The sequence below is a fragment of the Aspergillus neoniger genome (genome assembly GCF_003184625.1).
Source record: "Aspergillus neoniger CBS 115656 unplaced genomic scaffold BO87scaffold_52, whole genome shotgun sequence".
Lineage (NCBI taxonomy): Eukaryota > Fungi > Ascomycota > Eurotiomycetes > Eurotiales > Aspergillaceae > Aspergillus > Aspergillus neoniger.
Window position 1 is genome coordinate 82133 of NW_020291180.1, and position 19688 is coordinate 101820.

The 19688-nt window shown below is 50.7% G+C and overlaps 5 protein-coding genes across 5 annotated transcripts; 4 read left to right on the top strand and 1 right to left on the bottom strand.

Moving 5' to 3' along the window:
- Nucleotides 1–667: 667 nt before the first annotated feature.
- Nucleotides 668–7383, top strand: BO87DRAFT_449106 (type I polyketide synthase; the record flags this gene model as incomplete). Its single annotated transcript, XM_025628333.1, has 7 exons — nucleotides 668–1017; nucleotides 1078–1369; nucleotides 1416–2419; nucleotides 2469–2662; nucleotides 2709–4939; nucleotides 4987–5751; nucleotides 5806–7383. 7 exons carry the CDS (start codon nucleotides 668–670, stop codon nucleotides 7381–7383), a joined length of 6414 nt encoding a protein of 2137 aa, XP_025474696.1.
- A 371-nt stretch (nucleotides 7384–7754) lies between these two features.
- BO87DRAFT_449108 (O-methyltransferase) lies at nucleotides 7755–9263 on the top strand (the record flags this gene model as incomplete). Its single annotated transcript, XM_025628334.1, has 4 exons — nucleotides 7755–8029; nucleotides 8090–8614; nucleotides 8682–9028; nucleotides 9086–9263. Exons 1-4 carry the CDS (start codon nucleotides 7793–7795, stop codon nucleotides 9261–9263), a joined length of 1287 nt encoding a protein of 428 aa, XP_025474697.1. The 5' UTR covers nucleotides 7755–7792.
- Nucleotides 9264–9464: 201 nt separating this feature from the next.
- On the bottom strand, nucleotides 9465–10406 carry BO87DRAFT_320373 (NmrA/HSCARG family protein; the record flags this gene model as incomplete). The annotated part of the gene is made up of 1 exon (XM_025619894.1): nucleotides 9465–10406. One exon carries the CDS (start codon nucleotides 10404–10406, stop codon nucleotides 9465–9467), a length of 942 nt encoding a protein of 313 aa, XP_025474698.1.
- Nucleotides 10407–15047: 4641 nt separating this feature from the next.
- On the top strand, nucleotides 15048–16529 carry BO87DRAFT_369460 (aminotransferase class-V; the record flags this gene model as incomplete). Its single annotated transcript, XM_025621979.1, has 1 exon — nucleotides 15048–16529. The coding sequence occupies one exon, from the start codon at nucleotides 15048–15050 to the stop codon at nucleotides 16527–16529; it is 1482 nt and encodes a 493-aa protein (XP_025474699.1).
- A 1759-nt stretch (nucleotides 16530–18288) lies between these two features.
- Nucleotides 18289–19595, top strand: BO87DRAFT_410690 (concanavalin A-like lectin/glucanase). Its single transcript, XM_025626360.1, has 4 exons — nucleotides 18289–18724; nucleotides 18786–18910; nucleotides 18975–19305; nucleotides 19375–19595. Exons 1-4 carry the CDS (start codon nucleotides 18444–18446, stop codon nucleotides 19460–19462), a joined length of 825 nt encoding a protein of 274 aa, XP_025474700.1. The 5' UTR covers nucleotides 18289–18443; the 3' UTR covers nucleotides 19463–19595.
- Nucleotides 19596–19688: the final 93 nt, after the last annotated feature.

Genomic DNA, 19688 nt, shown 5'->3' on the forward strand with positions numbered 1-19688 from the left:
GGAATCCTCTATTGTAGACAGTGGTTGGCTGTAGACTAGATGGAATATCAAGTATTGATTCTTTCATTATCTTCTTGAACTCCTACCACCTATGTTGATAGTAACCGTAGTTTGCCCAAGAAAGCATGATATTGTGATCTTTGTGCTTGTCCCTACATCATATGTTGCATGTGGCGACTGATCAAATGAGTGTGACAATGCAGCTATGGAACATGCTTATTGCATGATTCTCCATCTGTACAACACTTGTACATCAACAGTATCCAAACTCTCTAATTGTCGCCATGGCATAACGGGAATCTGCGCTAGCTTCGCTTTTCTCAGAACTCTCCGAGAATCGACCCGTATCTGCGGCGTCAGCGACGCCCCTCAAGCAAAGGTTGTGGGCCAAGACCCAGCTGAAAGTACATGTTCGGACATCATTCGATCGTTAGTTGGCATTAACTGCCAGGGTATAGACTTTTCTAGGTCACTATTATCTAGCGTGTCAGCAGTACTCGGAGATAAACCCCTGTCGCCTCGTGTTATACTAGGATACCAACTCCCTAATTCCAAATGAACAGCCTTTCGAACATTATGAATACATTGCTCCTCCAGATGTCTGTCAGATCATGGAAGGGAGAATCTCACACCTTCTGATAGAAAATAATTTTCCAATCTTATGAACATGGTCGTTAGGACAATGCTGGAAGAATCGAGTACAAAAACCGACACTTCAGCCATGAGCAAGATGGAGACAGTCGCCGAAGTATTCATTTTCGGTGATCAAACGGTGGCATTCGAGTCGACGCTACACTCGTTGCTGCACGTGAAGGACAATGCAGTTCTCACCGACTTCTTTGATCGCGTTGGGTATCAGTTGCGGCGATATGTCGGGAATCTCCCCTTGCATCAGCAAGAATGGTTCCCTTACTTTACTACCCTCATTGACCTGCTGGCCCAGCACGAAAACTGCCATGCGGCTCCAGCGTTAAAGTTGCCCCTGCTATGTGCGACGGAGCTTGGCCAATTTATTAGGTGAGCCGTTAAGGTCTGTTTCCACATGCTCATCAATTCATGATTCTAAACTTTATGTAGGCACTATGGGCAAGCAGGAAGAACATACCCTGCACCAGAAAGTACCTTCCTGATTGGGGCTTGCACGGGGGCATTTTCTGCAGCAGCAGTTGCAACCTCCCAAACCTTAGCAGAGCTTGTCCCTGCTGCGGTTGAAGCCGTCACCGTTGCGTTCCGGACAGCGTTGCAATCGCTGATCCTGCGAAATGACCTTGAACTTAATATAGATGGATCTCAGAAATCATGGTCCGCTATTGTAGGGGTCTGTGAGCCAGAAGCATCAAGTGCAATCCGGTGCTTCAACGTTGAGAAGGTGTGTCAAATCCACAACTCAGGAGATCAGAAGCTGATAGCCACAGGGGTTGCCTCCTGTAGCTCGTCTATACCTCAGCTCAGTCAGTCGAACGAATGTTTCGATTAGTGGGCCTCCACGCCTTCTAGGCCAGTTCCTTCTATCGTGTGCCTGGAAGCACTCGTTACTTCCTATTGAGCTGCCGTACCACGCGTCGCATCTCTTCCGGAAGGACGATGCAGAGAATATTGTGGGCGAATTCCACGACTTCTCACTGCTGAAGTACACGCAACGGACCAAAGTTATTTGCGCCGTTTCTGGCGAAGTTGTTGTAGCGTCTGACCTGCGCAGTCTGCTGCATCGAGCAGTCCAGGAAGCCCTCTGTGAGCCTCTCCAGTGGAATTTCATTGCTGCATCTCTTTCTCAGGAGTTAAAGCAGTGCCAGTTTACAGTATGCGTGATCAATCAAGTCTCAACGCGAAGCGGATCGCTCATCAGCTCAGCTTTATCACAAGAAGCATTTCTCGGGGTCAAAATCGTGCAATCCATAGGAGATGTCGCTGTATCACCTGCTCTCTCGAGCCCAACTGGCAAATTTTCTCAATCAAGCATTGCTATTATTGGGTTCTCTGGACGCTTCCCAGAATCTGGCTCCAATGAAGAATTCTGGGAGATGCTTCTGGCGGGTCGAGATGTACATCGCACCATTCCCGAGGATCGGTTCGACTGGAAGGCCCACTACGATCCCACTGGCAAGACCAAAAACACCAGTCGCGTCAAGTATGGCTGCTTTATCAAGGAGCCTGGGGTGTTCGATGCTCGCTTTTTCAATATGTCTCCCCGGGAGGCCGAGAATGCAGATCCGGCACAGCGATTGGCCATCACTACGGCATATGAGGCAATGGAGATGGCGGGGCTGGTGCCAAATGCGACACCGTCCACCCAAGGAGATCGCATCGGGGTGTTTTATGGGGTGACGAGTGATGACTGGCGCGAGGTCAATAGCGGGCAAAATGTTGACACATACTTTATCCCGGGAGGAAATCGTGCCTTCATTCCGGGAAGGATCAGGTATGTTCTCTCGATTGATGACTGAAGTACTAGTGTGCTGACAGCACAGTTATTTCTTCCGGTTTTGTGGCCCCAGCCTGAGTATCGACACGGCATGCTCATCCAGCTGCGCGGCTATTCAAACAGCGTGTGCCTACCTATGGCGAGGTGAATGCGATACAGCCCTGGCTGGAGGCGTGAATGTGTTGACGAACCCTGATAACTTCTGTGGACTGGATAGGGGCCACTTTCTGACGGCTAAAGGTTAGTCTGACCAATTTAATGTGAGAAATTCAGACTGATGAGACAGGCAATTGCAATGCTTTCGATGATGAAGCGGACGGATACTGTCGCTCAGACGCTGTTGGTACCGTTATTCTCAAACGCCTCGAGGATGCTCTGGAGGATAGCGATCCCATCTTTGGCGTCATTCGTGGTGCATACACCAACCATTGTGGTAGAACAGACTCCATCACCCGGCCTTTTGAAGGCGACCAGGCGACCGTGTTCAATCGGATCATGCGATATGCTGGAGTCAACCCCCAAGACGTGGGTTACGTCGAAATGCACGGCACTGGAACCCAGGCCGGGGATGCCACAGAGATGAAATCGGTCCTGTCTGTATTTGCGCCTAATATGCGCAGACAAAACCCCCTGTACTTGGGTACAGCAAAAGCTAATATGGGCCATGCCGAGTCTGCTTCTGGAGTTTCATCCTTGATAAAAGTGCTACTGATGATGCGAAATGATATGATCCCACCGCACTGTGGCATCAAGACCCGGATAAACCATACCTACCCAACTGGCCTAAAACAGGGCAACGTGCATATTCCATTCAAACCTACGCCTTGGCTCCGTGAACAGATGCCGCAATCCAAGCGAACAGTGTTCTTGAATAACTTCAGCGCAGCAGGAGGTAATACCGCCATGCTCCTCGAGGATGCGCCGATCCGAGAGAGCAAGTTGGGTGCGGATCCTCGCTCCAAGCACGTAGTGACAGTGACAGCGAAAACCATCAAATCTCTCAAGGGGAATATAAGTTCCCTAATAGCATATTTGGAGCAACACCCGGGTATATCCTTGTCGTCTTTATCCTATACCACCACTGCCCGACGTATCCACCATAGCTATCGGGTCATAGTGTCCGGCTCTGATACAGGGGAATTTCTACACCGGATGCAGGAGATCTTGCCAGGCCTGGAGAGCCACAGACCAGTTCCTCCACCGGGAAAGCTGCCAAACATTGTTATGACGTTCACCGGACAGGGAACCCTTTATGTCGGTATGGGCAAACAGTTCTACGACACGGTACCCTCGTTCAGGGCGGACGTCACGCGATTCAATGAGATCGCAAGCCAAATGGGCTTTCCAAGCTTCGTGCCTCTTATTGATGGTATCATGATCAACCATCAGGAAGCATCGCCCACGGTAGCTCACCTCGCCTTGGTTTGCATTCAGATGGCTCTATACAACTACTGGAAGTCTCTAGGGGTGATTCCATCGGCAACTATTGGCCACAGCCTCGGCGAGTACCCTGCACTGTATGCTTCGGGTGTTCTTACAGCGTCGAGTGTAATATATTTGGTGGGCTCTCGGGCTACCTTGCTAGCGGAGAAGACCACCCCACGGACCCATGCTATGCTGGCGGTGAAGGGGTCCGTAGATTGTATCCAGGGCGAGCTACAGAACACAGGGTGCGCTCTGGCTTGCCTGAACCAACCATTTAGTAATGTTGTGAGCGGATCGATCAAAGAGTTAATGCAGTTGAAGGACTGGCTCACGTCTCGTGGCATTGAAAGTGTCCAGCTTGATATACCATATGCCTTTCACTCCGCACAAGTGGATCCGATTCTAGATGACTTCATGGCGATAGCTGCGGGTGTTCAGTACTGTGTTCCATCAATTCCATATATCTCACCTCTTCTGAGCAGGGTCATTCCAACTGGCGAGTCAGATATTTTTGGAGCTTGCTATTTGAAAAATGCATGTCGTGAGCCAGTCAACTTCCAGGGTGCTGTTAACACAGCAGAGAAGACTGGTCTAGTCAACGAGAAAACCATATGGGTGGACATCGGCTCGCACCTGGCCTGCTCAGGCATGGTAAAGGGCATACTCGGTGCAAAAAGCATTGCAATTGCATCGCTCCGGAAAGGCTCGGATTCCTGGAGTGTACTATCGGCAAGCCTGGAAGTCCTTTACTCCCATGGTATTGACATCCAGTGGGCCGAGTATCATCGCGGAATTGTTGGTGCTCGCGAGGTCCTCCAACTGCCGCGGTATGATTGGGATCTGAAGAATTATTGGATTCAATACAGGAACAACTTTTGTCTCTTGAAAGGGGAAGGCTTGGTTCCTGCGGGACAGCAAGCAGTGTCGTTTCCGCGCATTCCCCAGTATCTTTCTCCATCTGTCCAGAGAGTTCTCGAGCAGAATGACGGCCCACAAACATCTACCCTCTTGGCTGAGTCAGATATTCACGACGCAAGGCTGGCGCCAATATTGGCAGGTCATGTTGTTAATGGCGCGATGCTATGTCCATCTGTAGGTAACCACGTAGCATTATGTTGTTATATGCTGACATAGCCCAGTCACTTTATGCCGATATTGGTATAACTATCTCGAAGCACATGCTGGAGGCAATTGGAAACTACACCGATACAGTTGGACTAGATGTTGCTGACATGCAGGTGCAAAACCCATTGATTTCTCGACCAGACACTGAATCGCAAGTCTTCCATGTGTCTGCATCAGCAGACTGGAGAATAAATGACATTTCGTTCCGATTGTATAGTGTCAACGGCAACGGTAAAAAGACCGTTGAGCACGCTGCATATGTGGTGCACATCACCGAGCAGGTTCAGACATGGCTAACTGAATGGAAACGTCATGCACATTTGGTACGGAGTCGAATTGCCTCCCTGCATCGCAGCGCGGAAGAAGGCGACGCGCACAAACTCAAGCGACGTCTAGCATACCAGTTGTTTGCCACTCTCGTGCAATATGAGACCAGCTACCAAGGGATGCAAGAGGTTGTTTTAGACTTTGACAATCATGAAGCCACTGCCAAGGTGTCCTTCCAGATCGACCATAACGGCTTCGTGTTCAATCCGTGCTGGATAGACTGTCTTGGGCATATTGCTGGATTCATTATGAACGCCAGCGATGCTACTCCTTCCAAAGAGCAGGTTTTTATTAACCATGGTTGGGAGCGTATGCGATGTGCCGTGCGGTTTGATAAAGGCAAGCAGTACCAAGTGTATAACCGAATGCAGCTGGAGACGGGGACAACCTACGTGGGTGACACATACATCTTCGAGGGTGAGACTGTAGTGGCAGTGTACCAAGGGATCCGAGTAGGTAACCACATACTCTAAATTTAAGATGGTGTAAATAGCTAATGTGTGTAGTTCCAAGGGGTCCCTCGACGACTTCTCGACCGACTACTGCCGCCCAAGACGCAGTCGCGCCTCGCAGACAGGAATCAGGAAGTGCAGCCCACAAAAGCGCCGGTCAACAATCAACCGGTGTGCCGAAAAACTGGTCCTCCATCTGTACCAATAGTTTCAGCTCCAAACCCCAAGGAGCCGGTAGGTTCGTCGGGCGGCATCGCAGCGCGCGTAATGGCCATCATTGCCAAGGAAGCGGGCGTCCATCCATCAGACTTGGGGGCTAATGAAGAGTTTGCCAACTACGGGATTGACTCGTTGCTATCGCTGACCATCTGCGGTCGTATTCAAGAGGAGCTGGATGTTGATGTTCCATCTTCGTTGTTCGTAGACTATCCCACCCCTAAGGATCTGATCGGTTTCTTTGGGGTGGAAGATGACTCTTCTCAGCTCACATCCTCCTTGGAACGGAGCACCGAGGATGACACATCAAGCTACGAGACGGTTGCAACTTCAGAGCACGAGTCGGATGTGTCTGTATTGGAGATTCTCCGGACGACGATCGCCCAGGAAGCGGGTGTATCAATCGATGAGCTGACACCGACCACGGCGTTCACTGATATCGGCGTGGACTCATTACTCGCTCTTACCATTGTGAGCACCATATCAGAGACATACGACATAACCCTGCCTTCTAATATATTAATGGAGAAGGAGAACCTGAAAGAGGTCGGAAAGGCACTTGGTCTTGAAGTGAACCCGAAGACTTCCCCACAGCATTTAGTGCTTCCTAAGCCCGCTTTCCATCCATCTGTTGGTCCACAAGCCACTTCCATCTTGCTGTGGGGTAAGCCCAAGACAGCCAGAAAGATACTCTTCCTCTTTCCCGATGGATCCGGGTCAGCCACATCCTACTCCGCTCTTCCGAATCTTGGCAACGACACAGCTGCGTATGGGTTGAACTGCCCATGGATGAAGACACCGGAGCAGATGACAGTCAGCCTCGAGGAGCTGACAGCAAAGTACCTTTTGGAAGTACGTCGACGTCAGCCGAACGGTCCATACTACTTGGGCGGTTGGTCTGCCGGAGGAATTTGCGCGTACGAAGCTGCCCGCCAGCTTGCGCAAGACGGTCAGACAACGGCCAAGCTTATTCTTATCGACTCACCCAACCCAATCGGTATGGAGAATCCCCCAAAGAGAATGTACGACTTTTTCCAAAGCATCGGGCTCTTCGGGACCAGTGGCAAGCCGCCACCTGGTTGGTTGATCCCACACTTCAATGCCTTTATCCGGTTGCTGGACGCATATCGGATCCAACCACTTGGAGCGTCCGTCGAGACTCACATAGTGTACGCACGCGACGGAATCTGCAAGGATGCTAGTTGCCCTCGGCCGGAGCGCCGGCCAGATGATCCGCGTGAGATGCTCTGGTTAATTGAGAACCGGACGGACTTTAGTGGGGATGGGTGGGCATCGCTGTTGGGAAGAGAAAATCTCCATATCGAGGTCCTGAGCGAGGTGAATCATTTCTCGATGATGGATCCGGGGGAGCATATGGAAGCGTTTGAGCGGTTTCTTTGCCGAGCTTTGCTGTAGGAATCCCAACCTTGAATCTCATAGGAGTAGATAGGCATGGATAATGCTGACGGAATACCCTCGCTGTTGTCATGATATCTGGTGACCTTCTCAATCAAACCTCTCTTTGTCGCACTGCATACGTGAAGCTGGTTTCCCCCCTGTCGCTGACTTGGCATGGGCTGATGGCACAAAGACCGCCAATGAAGCGGGACGTCCTTGCGTATTGGCAGGGACATTGATCCAATCTGGTGAGTTCCTTCGGATGCCGAGAGCGCGGCAAGCCCTGCCATGGATGCCAATTCTGCCCTACGCTGTGTAACGAGGTATTCGAGTATAAAGCCGGTAGCTGTTTATTTCCGATGACTTGCACTCAAATCTCTCCTACTACATCATCTTCCACCGAGAGTTATCATCATTTAGAAGAAACATGTCTCTCACCGACCTCGCAGCTCGAATCACCGCCAACGCCCAGCTCCTCGATGCCCATCTCCAGTCACACAACCTGCCATACCCATCAACAGCTACCACCGGATCCCCCGACTTCCCCAATCCGAACAATGACCCGGCCGTGGAATCAGCCCGCATAGCCATTCTTGAAGACACCCAGACTCTGCGCAACTACGCTCTCGGGCCAGCGCAGGTCGTCCGCGAACTATGCTGGAGCGTATGCTTATGTCCTATCCAACCCACACTTACCCTACTAACAACATGATATAAACGATAGACAATTGACCTAGCAGTCCAACAAGTCCTCTACCACTTTTCCATCCCTACCCTAATCCCCTTGAAGTCCAGCATCAGCTACGCCACATTATCCTCCCAAACTAATCTCCCAGAACGAACCCTTCGACTCCTCCTCCGCCAATCATTCCTCAATGATATCTTCCACGAACCGGAACCAGACCATGTCGCGCATACGGCTCCTTCAGCCGCTCTTGTGATGAATGCGCCATTTTATGATTGGTTTGGACATTCAGTGGAGGAGGTGTTTCCAGCTAGTGCGAAGCTTTCAGAGGCGTTAACGAGATGTAGTCGGAGTGGGATAGAGGAAGGGAGAGCGGAAGATAGTGCATTTAGCTTGGCTATTGGTGGTGGTGAGAGCGTGTTTGAGTTCTTTGAGAAGAGGCCTGATAAGCAGAGACGGTTTCGGGGTGCGATGGAGGCGGTTGGTATGGATGGGGGTCATGATTTGGGATTTGTAGTTGGGGGGTTTGATTGGGGGAAGTTGGGGAGGGGGGTTGTTGTGGATGTAAGTCACTCCTTTTTCTTCCTACTTCTCTACTTTTGGACGATAATTAATGGGTGGGTGCTTGTAGGTAGGAGGATCCTCTGGATTCCTGAGCATTGCTCTCGCGAACGCATACGAGGATCTGTCCCTCGTGGTGCAGTACTACAAACATACCGTTGATGAAGGCCGTGTGGCACTACCCCCTCATCTGAGTGAAAGGGTATCCTTTCAGGCTCATGATTTCTTCGCTCCCCAGACTGTGCCCGGCGATGTGTTTCTCCTTCGTCATGTCTGTCATAATTGGTCTGATGAGAATGCGGCGCGGATTCTGCGGAATCTGGTCCCTGCTATGAAGAATAGTAGTAGGATTCTGTTGGTTGAGGTGGTGACGGTTCGTCCGGGGGTTGTGGATCGGGTGCAGGAGAGGTATATGCGGTGAGTAGGATCCTCGTCCTTCAATGATCTGCTAAGGGGAGTGTGCTGACTAGACAGGAATGTCGATGTCACTATGTTGCAGATGCTTAATACGCAGGAGAGGAGTAGGGAAGATTGGGAGGGTGTGATTGCTTTGGCGGATAAGAGACTGAAGGTTCTGGGGATTCATAGACCGGAGGGGAGTTGGGATTCGATTATTGAGATAGGGTTTGTCGTCATGAATGGACATGCTTAGATGCATGGCACTGGTCTGGGGTGTATCTACTGCGTTTAGCATACCTTTTTAGTTTTCATGCTGTTTTCGTGAGGGTTGACCTCGTATTATTTTCTGCGACAGACAAAATAGTATATATGAAGAATCGACTACGTAGGAGACGCCATAGTCATCCCACTACCATCAGACTGCTATCCCATTCTGCAATCAATTAATATACTGTCAATCCACCTGCTCAAGCTTAAGTGGATATTTCCTCAAATATGCCTCCAACGTAGTCAACTCCCCCCTTGCCTGCTCCGCCGACCACTTCACCTTCTCCTCCGTCCCATCCCCATAATACCCAAAGACCCTGAAAAGCGTAAACATATCCACAATATGATCCCTCATCACCTCCGGCAAAAACCCCTTCCAGATCTCCTCCGGCACCTCACGATACACCACCGTCTTCCCCGACACGCGGCTCATAGTGTCCACTATTTCCTCAAAACTATACATTGCGGTAGCACAGCAAAGTACCTTTCCCTCATACTGATCGAAATCCGCCAGAATAGCTGCTACCCACTTCCCCAGATCATCATCCGTATCTATCAACGGCAGCTTCACATGAGGTGGAACAGGCAAAAGCAAAGCGTATTCACCATTCTCCATGCGTCGCGGAGCCATGGTCTCATGGAAATTCGACATGAATGAGCCTGGTGCGACGAAGGCGCTTCGGATGGGTTGCGTACGGATGTACTGCTCCACTTCCTCTTTGCCGTCGAAATGGCCGCCGTTTTTTAGCCATCCTTGGGAGATCTTCGAGATGCTGGGCAGAGTGGAGTAGATGTAGTAGGGCACGCCTACGGCGACCGCGGCGTCGATTAGGGCTCTGCCGTGCGTGACTTCGTGCTCGTAGGTGCGGCCGTCGTAGATGGTTGGGGTGTTGGCGAACACCACGTGTGCGCCTGTGAAGGCACGTTGGAGTGATTCAAGGTCATCGAAGTCTGCTGCGACGATTTCGATGCCTTTGGATATTAGGGATTGGGATTTTGGGCTGTTGAGGTCGCGAGTTGTGCCGCGGATGGTATACTCCTGGCTTAATTTGGGGTTGGAGAGGATGGTGTAGAAGATGGAGCTGCCTTGTTGGCCGGTGGCGCCTACGACCACTAGGACCTTGTCCATTGCGGTTGAGGTAGTTCTGGCTTGGTTTGATTCTGTTGTTGCGGGAAGTTGTCGCTGAAAGGTGGTGGCGCACGAGTCCTTGCAATTTGTAGGGGACAAAGGAGTCGCTCGTATTCTCACGGAGACCGAGCAGCGAAATTCTGCAACTCGGAACAAAGAACGGAGTCCGAAGATGGTCAGTGTGCGATAGTCAGATATCCTTGTATACTATGGATCCTGGGATTTGCTCGTTAAGTCCGGTTACTAAGTCCGGCCGCTGATATCATGGTGATGATCTTGGCGCCGTATTCTTGATATTCCCCGAAAGCAATAATCCTTTCTTTGTGAAGATTTTATGGCTGTCGATTGACTTTGGTTGTCCTGGGTTCGCTGCCATGGTTACATTTGGGTAGTCATCTGTAAAGTCTGGGAATACCGGTATGATAAGCAATCCGATCAGCTTGCTTCTTCAAATAAGAGAATACTGTCCGCATATATTCTTGTCACCGTAGACGCCATACGTAGATGGATCTGCTGCATGATAAGTTTGGCGGCACTTTCCACAAGGCTGGGTTCGACAATGACACCATGGGTAATGAGTAGACTAGGGAATATATCGTTCAGACATCTGAACGGCATCCGACATGAAGATCTCCTTCTACTTGTCAAGATGTCATACCTGAGTATGATCAGAGCGAAGACAATGTGTTGACTGGATGAATATAATCCGCTACCGACAACGAACATTACATAGGGCAGGGCTTGGTTGATATAGATCTAACTATGAGTCTTGAAGCGCCTCTCCCTGACCATGGAAAGAAATAAGGTAATACATATAAGGATATGCTTGCCGGGCTTTAAGACAAGTACAACCCAAAATATAACACAGTGGGCTGCGCTACGGTATTCACATCTCAGGAATATGGAATTTGGTAGCTAGTGTGCTTCGGCAAGTAACCCTCCTTTCGCCATAAATCTGGTTAGTAGAGCGAGTCTTATCGACTCCAGCACAACAATGGGATCTATCTGGAACGTTTATATGTAGCCTATGTCAGTGCTTCCTCCGCCCGACAAAGCCTGAAGCTAGTATGCAAGTAAACATGCGCGGAATTAGAGCTAGACTAGACTTTCATGTCAAATAGGACAACTCTTTCACATGCTACAAATGTGTTAAGTCCCCTGCAAGTCTGCAGTGACAATCGCGGAATGACAAATCAACACCATTACAAGCCTATATTTATCGCAGCCCCTCTGTCAGTCACCGATTGGTGGGCAATAATCCGACGTCAGTTTCCGTGATTGTGTTGTCGTCTTGACCAATAGGCCGCGATGCTCGAAATTTCCCGAAGCGGCAGACTTCCAAGCCTTTTTTCGGTTGTCATATGAAGCACATATCATTTGTGGATTCGTGGAGTGCGCCTGTTGTGATCCTTCGGTGTGCTGCGAGGCTTACTGCATGCGTAACATGAGCGCCTGTTAGCCCGCCCCGTTAAGGCTCTATGGGGATTTCTCTGCTGTATTACTTCAGAGGGGTTATCAATCGCCTTCAAGAGATTAGTGAGCTTGTTCTGTTGCACACAAATACTTTCCGGTCTTCCCTTTAGGCGAACTTGGAAACCAATAACACGGACTAGGTGCTCGTCAAAGTGGTATATCTGCATCTCCCGAAATGTTCAGTAACTAGGTATAGAGGAATAGACCTTCACTATTATTGGGTATTTTTTGCACTGTAGGTGGAGTCGGTCTATGTCGTGACTTATTTGGATTTCCCGACCATTGAATAGAAGGGGGCTTCTCTTAGGGCGGTCGTTGTAAACCTGGCCTAACACTCTTCCAACTATTTCGTCCACAATCGGTCTGTGGTGGGGGTAAAGGCAGATTGAATAGTTGCGGAAATGTGCAGGTGGCAAGGGATGCTCCGCCTCGCCCCTTTTCCATCGTTGCTAATGCAGTCCAGCGAATTGTCCTCGTGATATCTCGATAGGCCCGTTGACAACCGAGGGACTCTGCGCTAGCATAACTGCCTGCACGTCTGATAGGGCGCTTATCTAAGGTTCTCGACGTTATCATCGTCGCTGCTGAGGCTAGCGTTGTGCGTTCGTAGCAACTTTTAGCCCCTACAGTACGTGTTGCAATTTTAGCCCTGACCTACTGGTGTGAACATGTAGACCAGTCACACTGTGTATCCTAGCTTGATGTTACGCATAGCTTCTAGACATGTCCTTTTGGCTGCTGGATGAATGACTGTCCCTGACATTAGCAGTATGCCCGTATCCCTTTCTTACCCTGACCCACGTGGTTGTTATTTGAATGGCGCGTCATCCTTGCAGCACATCAGCCCAGATTGCAATCCGACCGGGGTTACTGACAAATAATGGAGTGATAGAGGGACGACCTATTCATCACAAGAATGAGCTTAGCCATGGGAATAGAGCTAGTATAGGGAGCATGGGTGCCTCGGGTCCGAATCGACTATCACTGACCGCTACCATCGGACTCTAGATACGGTCGCATATGAGATACACCAATGAGTCCATGGCAACCTTCGTGACCCGGGCTAATCCAACCACTGCAAGTGACGTAGGCGTCTTGAAGACGATGCATCGGAGAGGGTTTGGTTTTTAATTGCGATGTTAAGGAACTGGTGGGGTATGGAGAGCATCCTATAATTGGGGATAAATAGGTAACTTTGTTGAGAGGAGTTGGCGCCCGATTCAGTATGATCCATTCAGAATCCCCCCCCCAATAATTCAAGGCGATAGGAACAGCATGTTAGTGCTAGGAAAAGACTTCATGGGGAAACGAGAAAAGAAGAGAAAAGTGCGGGCAGATGAACGGGTCGGGCCGGAGTCCCTCTTGTTTCCTATCCACCGCGTGATCCCTTCCTTCCCTTTTGCCCTCCTTTTGCCTTGCCATCCTTCCATCCTTCGTCTCCACAACTTATTCGCGACAGCCACACTCCCATTATCACCAAGGTCAAGGCGCGCACGGTCGCCCATTAATTCCAGACCCCACCACATGCAGTCCAAATAGCTGATGTCCTTATTATGTCAACAACGAATCCTGTCCTCTCCCGAAAACATAGCCGGTTGTTGGGAAGCCGTTATCATGAAATTTAGCCGGCATGATAGTCATTGTGATGACTCTGACAGGAGTGTCCAGGGGTTTACTGCTGGGGAGTGCTTGAAGGTCGCATCCCCCGTCAGACTAATGAGCAATCCCCCGGTGCGACAGAGCCTCATCCGAACATTCTTACATGTGAACAGAGATAATCAGGTTGACGGGTTTCTTTGCAGGTAAGATTAGGTCTTGGCTCTTCCTCCAGGACGGCAAGCCAGCGCGAGGGAGTATGGCTGAGCCTCGAGATGACGCCGTGAGGGGATGCCACCTTCCCCCTCCCTCAGAATTAATCAGCGCGTTGCTCGTGCGCTATCTGCGACAGAGTTTGACTAGTATGCTCGAGTGCACGCGGTTGCGGATAGCGCAGCCTATGCTGCCTTCCGGGAAAACTTGACTTCGGATCGCTAATAGCATCCACCAATCCTATTGGCTGGTAGCTCACACTGGAGTGTGCGTAGATTCAATAATGTCTTTTTTCGGCATCCATGAGAACGAACAAATCTATTCCATGTCCAGGTCTTACCATGAAAGGTAGGACTTGATCGATTCGCTGATCTAGTAAACTACTGTGGTCGTTGATCAGCGCGTGGCATTGTCGATCGCATCCAGCTGGTCTAGTCAATCCGGTTTGTAGAGAGCAGACTGGTGTGATGGGACACGAAGAATGGTGCCCTTCAGCCAGCCCAGTCCTGCTCATCTGAAGTTCTTTGGTGGCGAATTCGGGGTTATCATCTCCGATGATAACATTGTTGGCTTGAAGAGACGGTCGGTTGTAGCCGCCAGCCATGGATTGTCAGGTTTAGGAAAGATGCCATGTAGGGGCCGTTGTTGGAAATGGGGCGATGAGAATTCAGGGATTACGCAGCGGATGTGACTGGGACCTGCAGCAGAGGCCGTGCAAGGGAAACTTTTCTGGTCTGCTGTGAGGGTGGCTTGCAGCGACCTGACTGGGGGAGAGAAGGGAACAGGGTAGCACGAACCATGGGGCGTGAACAGGCCGTTCGTGTTAGCTTGAGGCTGACGGACGAGAGTTTATCTGACAGCATCATGGGGGTCGATCAGAGCGTCTAGTGCTTCCTAGTGGCTCTCGACCACAATACCCGTCCGGCCTGTAGGGCACCACTCACTAGCCATCACATCTCAGCAATGGCCCGTTCAGGCACCGCTCGGCGCCAGCTCTGTCCTTCACTTCCTCTAGACCGAGAGCTGTATCTCAGTAGAGCCCTTCATCTAGCCCCCATTCATCATGTTTCCATTTTGAGCAAGACGAAAGCTGGATGTTGGAGTTGGACAGGGGTTTGAGATAATGATTTGGCATGCTCCTTTCCTCGTCTGTCTATCTTCACCCCTCCTCGTCACTCTCATATACTTGTGCCTGTTTGTCTATATAACTCCCGTGGTTCCCATCACTCTACGACATGTAAACTGGACTATTAAGCATCCCGATTCTGTCTTCTATACTTCCTCAGCCATAATCATCCTTCCACCTGTCCAGATATTTGGTCACAGCTTTTTTTTTTCTATCTACATAAGATATACAAGATGAGCAACATTTTGGATACCTTCCCTGAATACGCCCAGACGACATCTCTGGATCATCTGCGGGAGACCCAGTATAGCTACTTGGACGAACGGGGTCACACATACCTCGACTACACCGGTTCTGGTCTCGCTGCCAAGGAACAGTATCACGCTCATAACGCACGCCTCACGGAGCAGGCTTTTGGCAACCCGCACTCCGTCAGTCCCACTAGCGAGAACTCCACCCGACTCGTCGAGCAGGCGCGCGCCCATGTACTATCCTATCTTAATGCCTCTCCCGACACATATACCGTCATCTTCACCCAGAATGCTACGGGAGCAGCGCGTCTTGTTGGCGAATCCTACCCCTTCTCCCGGCAGAAGCAGTTCATCTTGACGGCGGACAACCACAATTCTGTAAATGGAATCCGGGAGTACGCTCGAGCAAAGCATGCACGCACAGTCTATGTGCCTGTGCAGTCCCCGGAGCTCCGAGTCAGTCCGGCTACTTTGGCATCAGTCCTCGGCGGCCACTGGTGGGAGTGGGGACGAGACCGACTAGCATTGACCAAAGGAGGCCGTCCGAACCGTGACCGGGGACTATTTGCCTATCCAGCCCAGAGCAACTTTAGTGGAGTCCGCCATCCTCTCGAATGGGTGACATTGGCTCAACAATGTGGCTTTGATGTGCTCCTAGATGCTGCGGCATACCTGCCTACCCAGAAGTTGGATCTGTCTCCCAAGAACCCCCAGCCTGACTTTGTCATGGTCAGCTGGTACAAACTCTTCGGCTACCCCACCGGTCTGGGCTGTCTGATTGCTCGTCGCGATGCTCTTAGTCGCCTCTCACGGCCCTGGTTCTCTGGCGGGACAGTCAAGACGGTGGGGGTAGCGCTGACCTGGCACGTCATGGCCGCTGACGAGGCCGGGTTTGAGGATGGCACCCTGAATTTCCTGTCTATTCCGGATGTCCAAGTGGGTCTGGAATGGCTGGAGCGCGTGAACATGTCTTTGATCTCCACCCGAGTGCGCTGCCTTACGGGCTGGTTCCTCCAGCGGCTGCTCGAACTCCGTCACAGCGACGGTTCCCCAATGGCCGAAGTTTACGGGCCCACCGACCTCAAGCGTCGCGGCGGTACCATTTGCTTCAACTTCCTGGACGCCAAGGGAGATATTGTGGATGAGCGGATTGTGGGGCAGGAATCAGCAGCTGCCTCGATCTCTCTGCGCACTGGCTGTTTTTGCAATCCAGGGCCTGCAGAGAAGGCTTTACGGATTGATACGCGGCCGCTGCGGCGTGTGCGAGGTCGTCTCCGCAAGGGCCTAATTCCGATGGACACCTACATCAGCATTGGTCGTCTTCCGTCGGGAGGGGCCATCCGGGTATCGTTTGGCGTGGCCTCGAATACAGCAGATGTAGATCGGTTTTTCGACTTTGCTACCAAAACCTACCGGGACCGGGTGCCTGATACCAGTGGACTTAGCCCGCGTGATGGGTGCTAGCGGGGTATGAATGTGGATGTGTACATGTTTATCGAGCCATCTGTTGTCGTAATGTTCTGTGTATAGCTGTCATACAGATTCTAGTGTTTAGAGTAACGGTGTTCTCATTGGTCTTTGCACTCCTGCACTATTGATCGTGTTCCCTGCTAGGGCGAGTTCGTCTTACTAGGACGGGGACCAATATTTGGGTCATCGTAGTCTCACCCGGTTAAACGCCCACCACGCATGTGAATCTGTCTTAGATCGGCTATCTGGCCGGGATAGACTAGCGATCCCACTATGCTTGATGCAGACGAACGAAGAGGGGCGCGGATGGCTCGGGGCCGAGACGAATATAGGGCACCTCGAACCGGGGGGGGCAGCAGAAGCAGCTAGTAGGGCACGATGGTGCTCCTTCGGTCTGGGGATCCATCCAATCATCTCATCTAACTGGCATATCCTGGCTAGCTGAGACCAAGCCAAGGATCCTGAACAAAGCTATTGATGTGATGAAAAAGTGAGTTCCTGTTCCTCATCCCTCCTCTATAATGCACAGCCACATATTGATCGACATGCGCCACAGCCTCGTGGACGTTGCTTTTTTGCTGCTGCTGATCCTCTCGATCGCATCCGCTGCGACCCATGATGTGATTTACTTTGCGTTGCATGAACCCATGTCTTTCCCTTCCCCACTTGAGTGAACCGGTTTCGATCTGGTTCTTCCATCATCGGGAGGGGTTGAACCCCGAGCCCGCCGAAGGATATAAGATTCGATATTTTGTGGCGGTGCTGGGGTATCGACGATCCCCTCCTCCTCTATCTTGCTGATGCAGGGATAATTACTCCATCCCGCTGCTACCTTGTACTTTTTAATCTTCAGCCCTGACACATGTCTTACTTGCTTACTTGCTTTCTTGCCCAGTTTAATCTATACGGAGTGACTCTCTCAGCTGTCCAGCACTCCATCAGCTCAGCCCTTTCACTTCCCTGCTGACCCACCATGCCGAAACAGGGCATCGGTCCCTGCCAAGACTGGCAATGGCTTCCTTTTCTCCTGCTGGGCGCTGGTTTCCGATCCCCCGATCGAGCGCTTCGCATGTAACCTGCTGGTATCTCGGGGGATCATCGGGTATCAGCTGTCAGCCGTAGAACATGCAGCTCGCGGATGATGAACGGAGTAGATATTCTTGTGCGGCTAATTATGCAGTTTGCTGCCTTCGTTGCCTAATACCTGGATTGCCTTTGTTGCCTTCGCTTGCAGGCCGTGATCCTCGGATACGAACTGTCCGTGTAGCCTCGACGCGTCAGCTTGGAGGTATGGGTGGTTCGTGTGCGTGTGGATGGCTGAAATCGTGGTCTAGGTACTGTGGCAATCTTTTCTGCGGCTGAGACGGCATCTCTCGTCCTTTGGGAGGTTTCGTCATGGGTAAGATACTAGTCTCCCTGGTAGAGATATAATATAGTCTATTATACTCCTATCCCTGGGTGATAGTATGCCAATGCTAAGGCTTCTACAATCATAGTCCTAGTCAGTGAGTGATCCGTCAGACGGAACATGACCCTAACCCGCCCGACATGCTTGCGAGAAGGACAAGCTTTCACATTGTCCATACCCATTGCCCACCCTCATCAATGCATTCCTCAATCAACTACATCTCAATATACAAAGATATCATATCCATAGAATCCTATAATTCCGTAGACCCTCGTTCGATGCTAGACCGTATAAGGACCATCTCCGTTCCCCACCGCAGTTTCAGAAGGTTTCATCTAGAAACACCCGATATTAAGCTTAACCTTTTATAACCTGACCCCGATCCTATGCTCTTTTCCACACTGTAACTTCCTTCACACCTGGCGTGTTCTTCTTTCCTTCATACATTCGTTACTACTCAACTTCATCCACTCTTTCAAAAAATCAAGAATATAGTAAAAATGTTCACCCCAACCACCCTCCTCCCCCTCCTCGCCTCCTCAGCGCTGGCGCTGCCCGCCCTCACCACCCGCGCCCAAACCCAAGCCTCCACCTCCCTCTGCGGCGACTACGACTACATCATCCTCCAGGACTCGCCATGGATCGTGTACAACATGCTCTACAACGCCGACGAGATCGTCGGTACCCAATGCACCGACTACGGCGAGATGACTACCTCCACGAACGGCACGAAGGAGGTCGTTTGGAGTAGTGTGACTGATATCGAATATGTCGAGAGCACGTAAGGCACCTCCCTCCCTCCCTTAATCCCTTGTTCCCGAATATTTCTAATAATTGTACAGCAACAATGTCCCGAAGGGATACTCCTTCGTCGGCCTAACCCAGAACCTGGAGACCAAGATCTCCGCCATCGAGTCCATCCCAGCGGAATATACTTGGTCGAGGACGAATTCTACTGCCTTCAAGGGTACATTTCCCCAGCACCCATCTTTTCCAGAACAGTACTAATAATAATCATGGAAATGGTACAGGCAACGTCTGCTTCGACTTCATCACCTCCCCCACAAAGGGCGACTCCACCTCCACCTCCGCCCACGAACTCATGCTCTGGCTGCAATACGAAGGTGGACAGCTCCCTATCGGCTGGACTAATGGGGCCGTCGCCACAATTGATAACCTCTTCGGCACGTCCTGGAAGCTGTACGAGGACGTGAATGAGGATTCGGGAGTCACTGTGAGCTCGTTGTTGCCTGATACCCAGTTCGAGGGCTCCTTTGAGGGTGATCTTAAGGAGTGGTTGTTGGAGTTGGTCCAGTTGGGCAAGTTTACGAAGGAGGCCTATGTGAATGTTGGGAATGGAGGGTGAGTTTATTCTTTCTTTTGAGAAGATGGGTTGGGTGAAGAGAAGCTAATGTGTGGTGTGTGGTTTAGGACGGAGTTCTTCTACGGTAACTCCGTTATGAATGCTACCTTAGGGTTGCAGATTAACCTGGATCAAATCAAGGGGGGTTTGAGATGAGCGGGTACTAGTACTTCCGCCACTTGACTGACTGACTGGCTGGCTTTATCTGACCTTGGATTCTAATGGCTAGTCTTGTGTAACCATGCAGTTGTCATATATTCACCCTTGACTAAAGTCTAATCCAAAGTGCCAACCTTAAATGTTAACCTTATTGCGTAGGCTGCTTATTGTAACACAAAATCAATAGTTGTTCAACAAACGGGTGGTTTTGCTAGGTTATTTG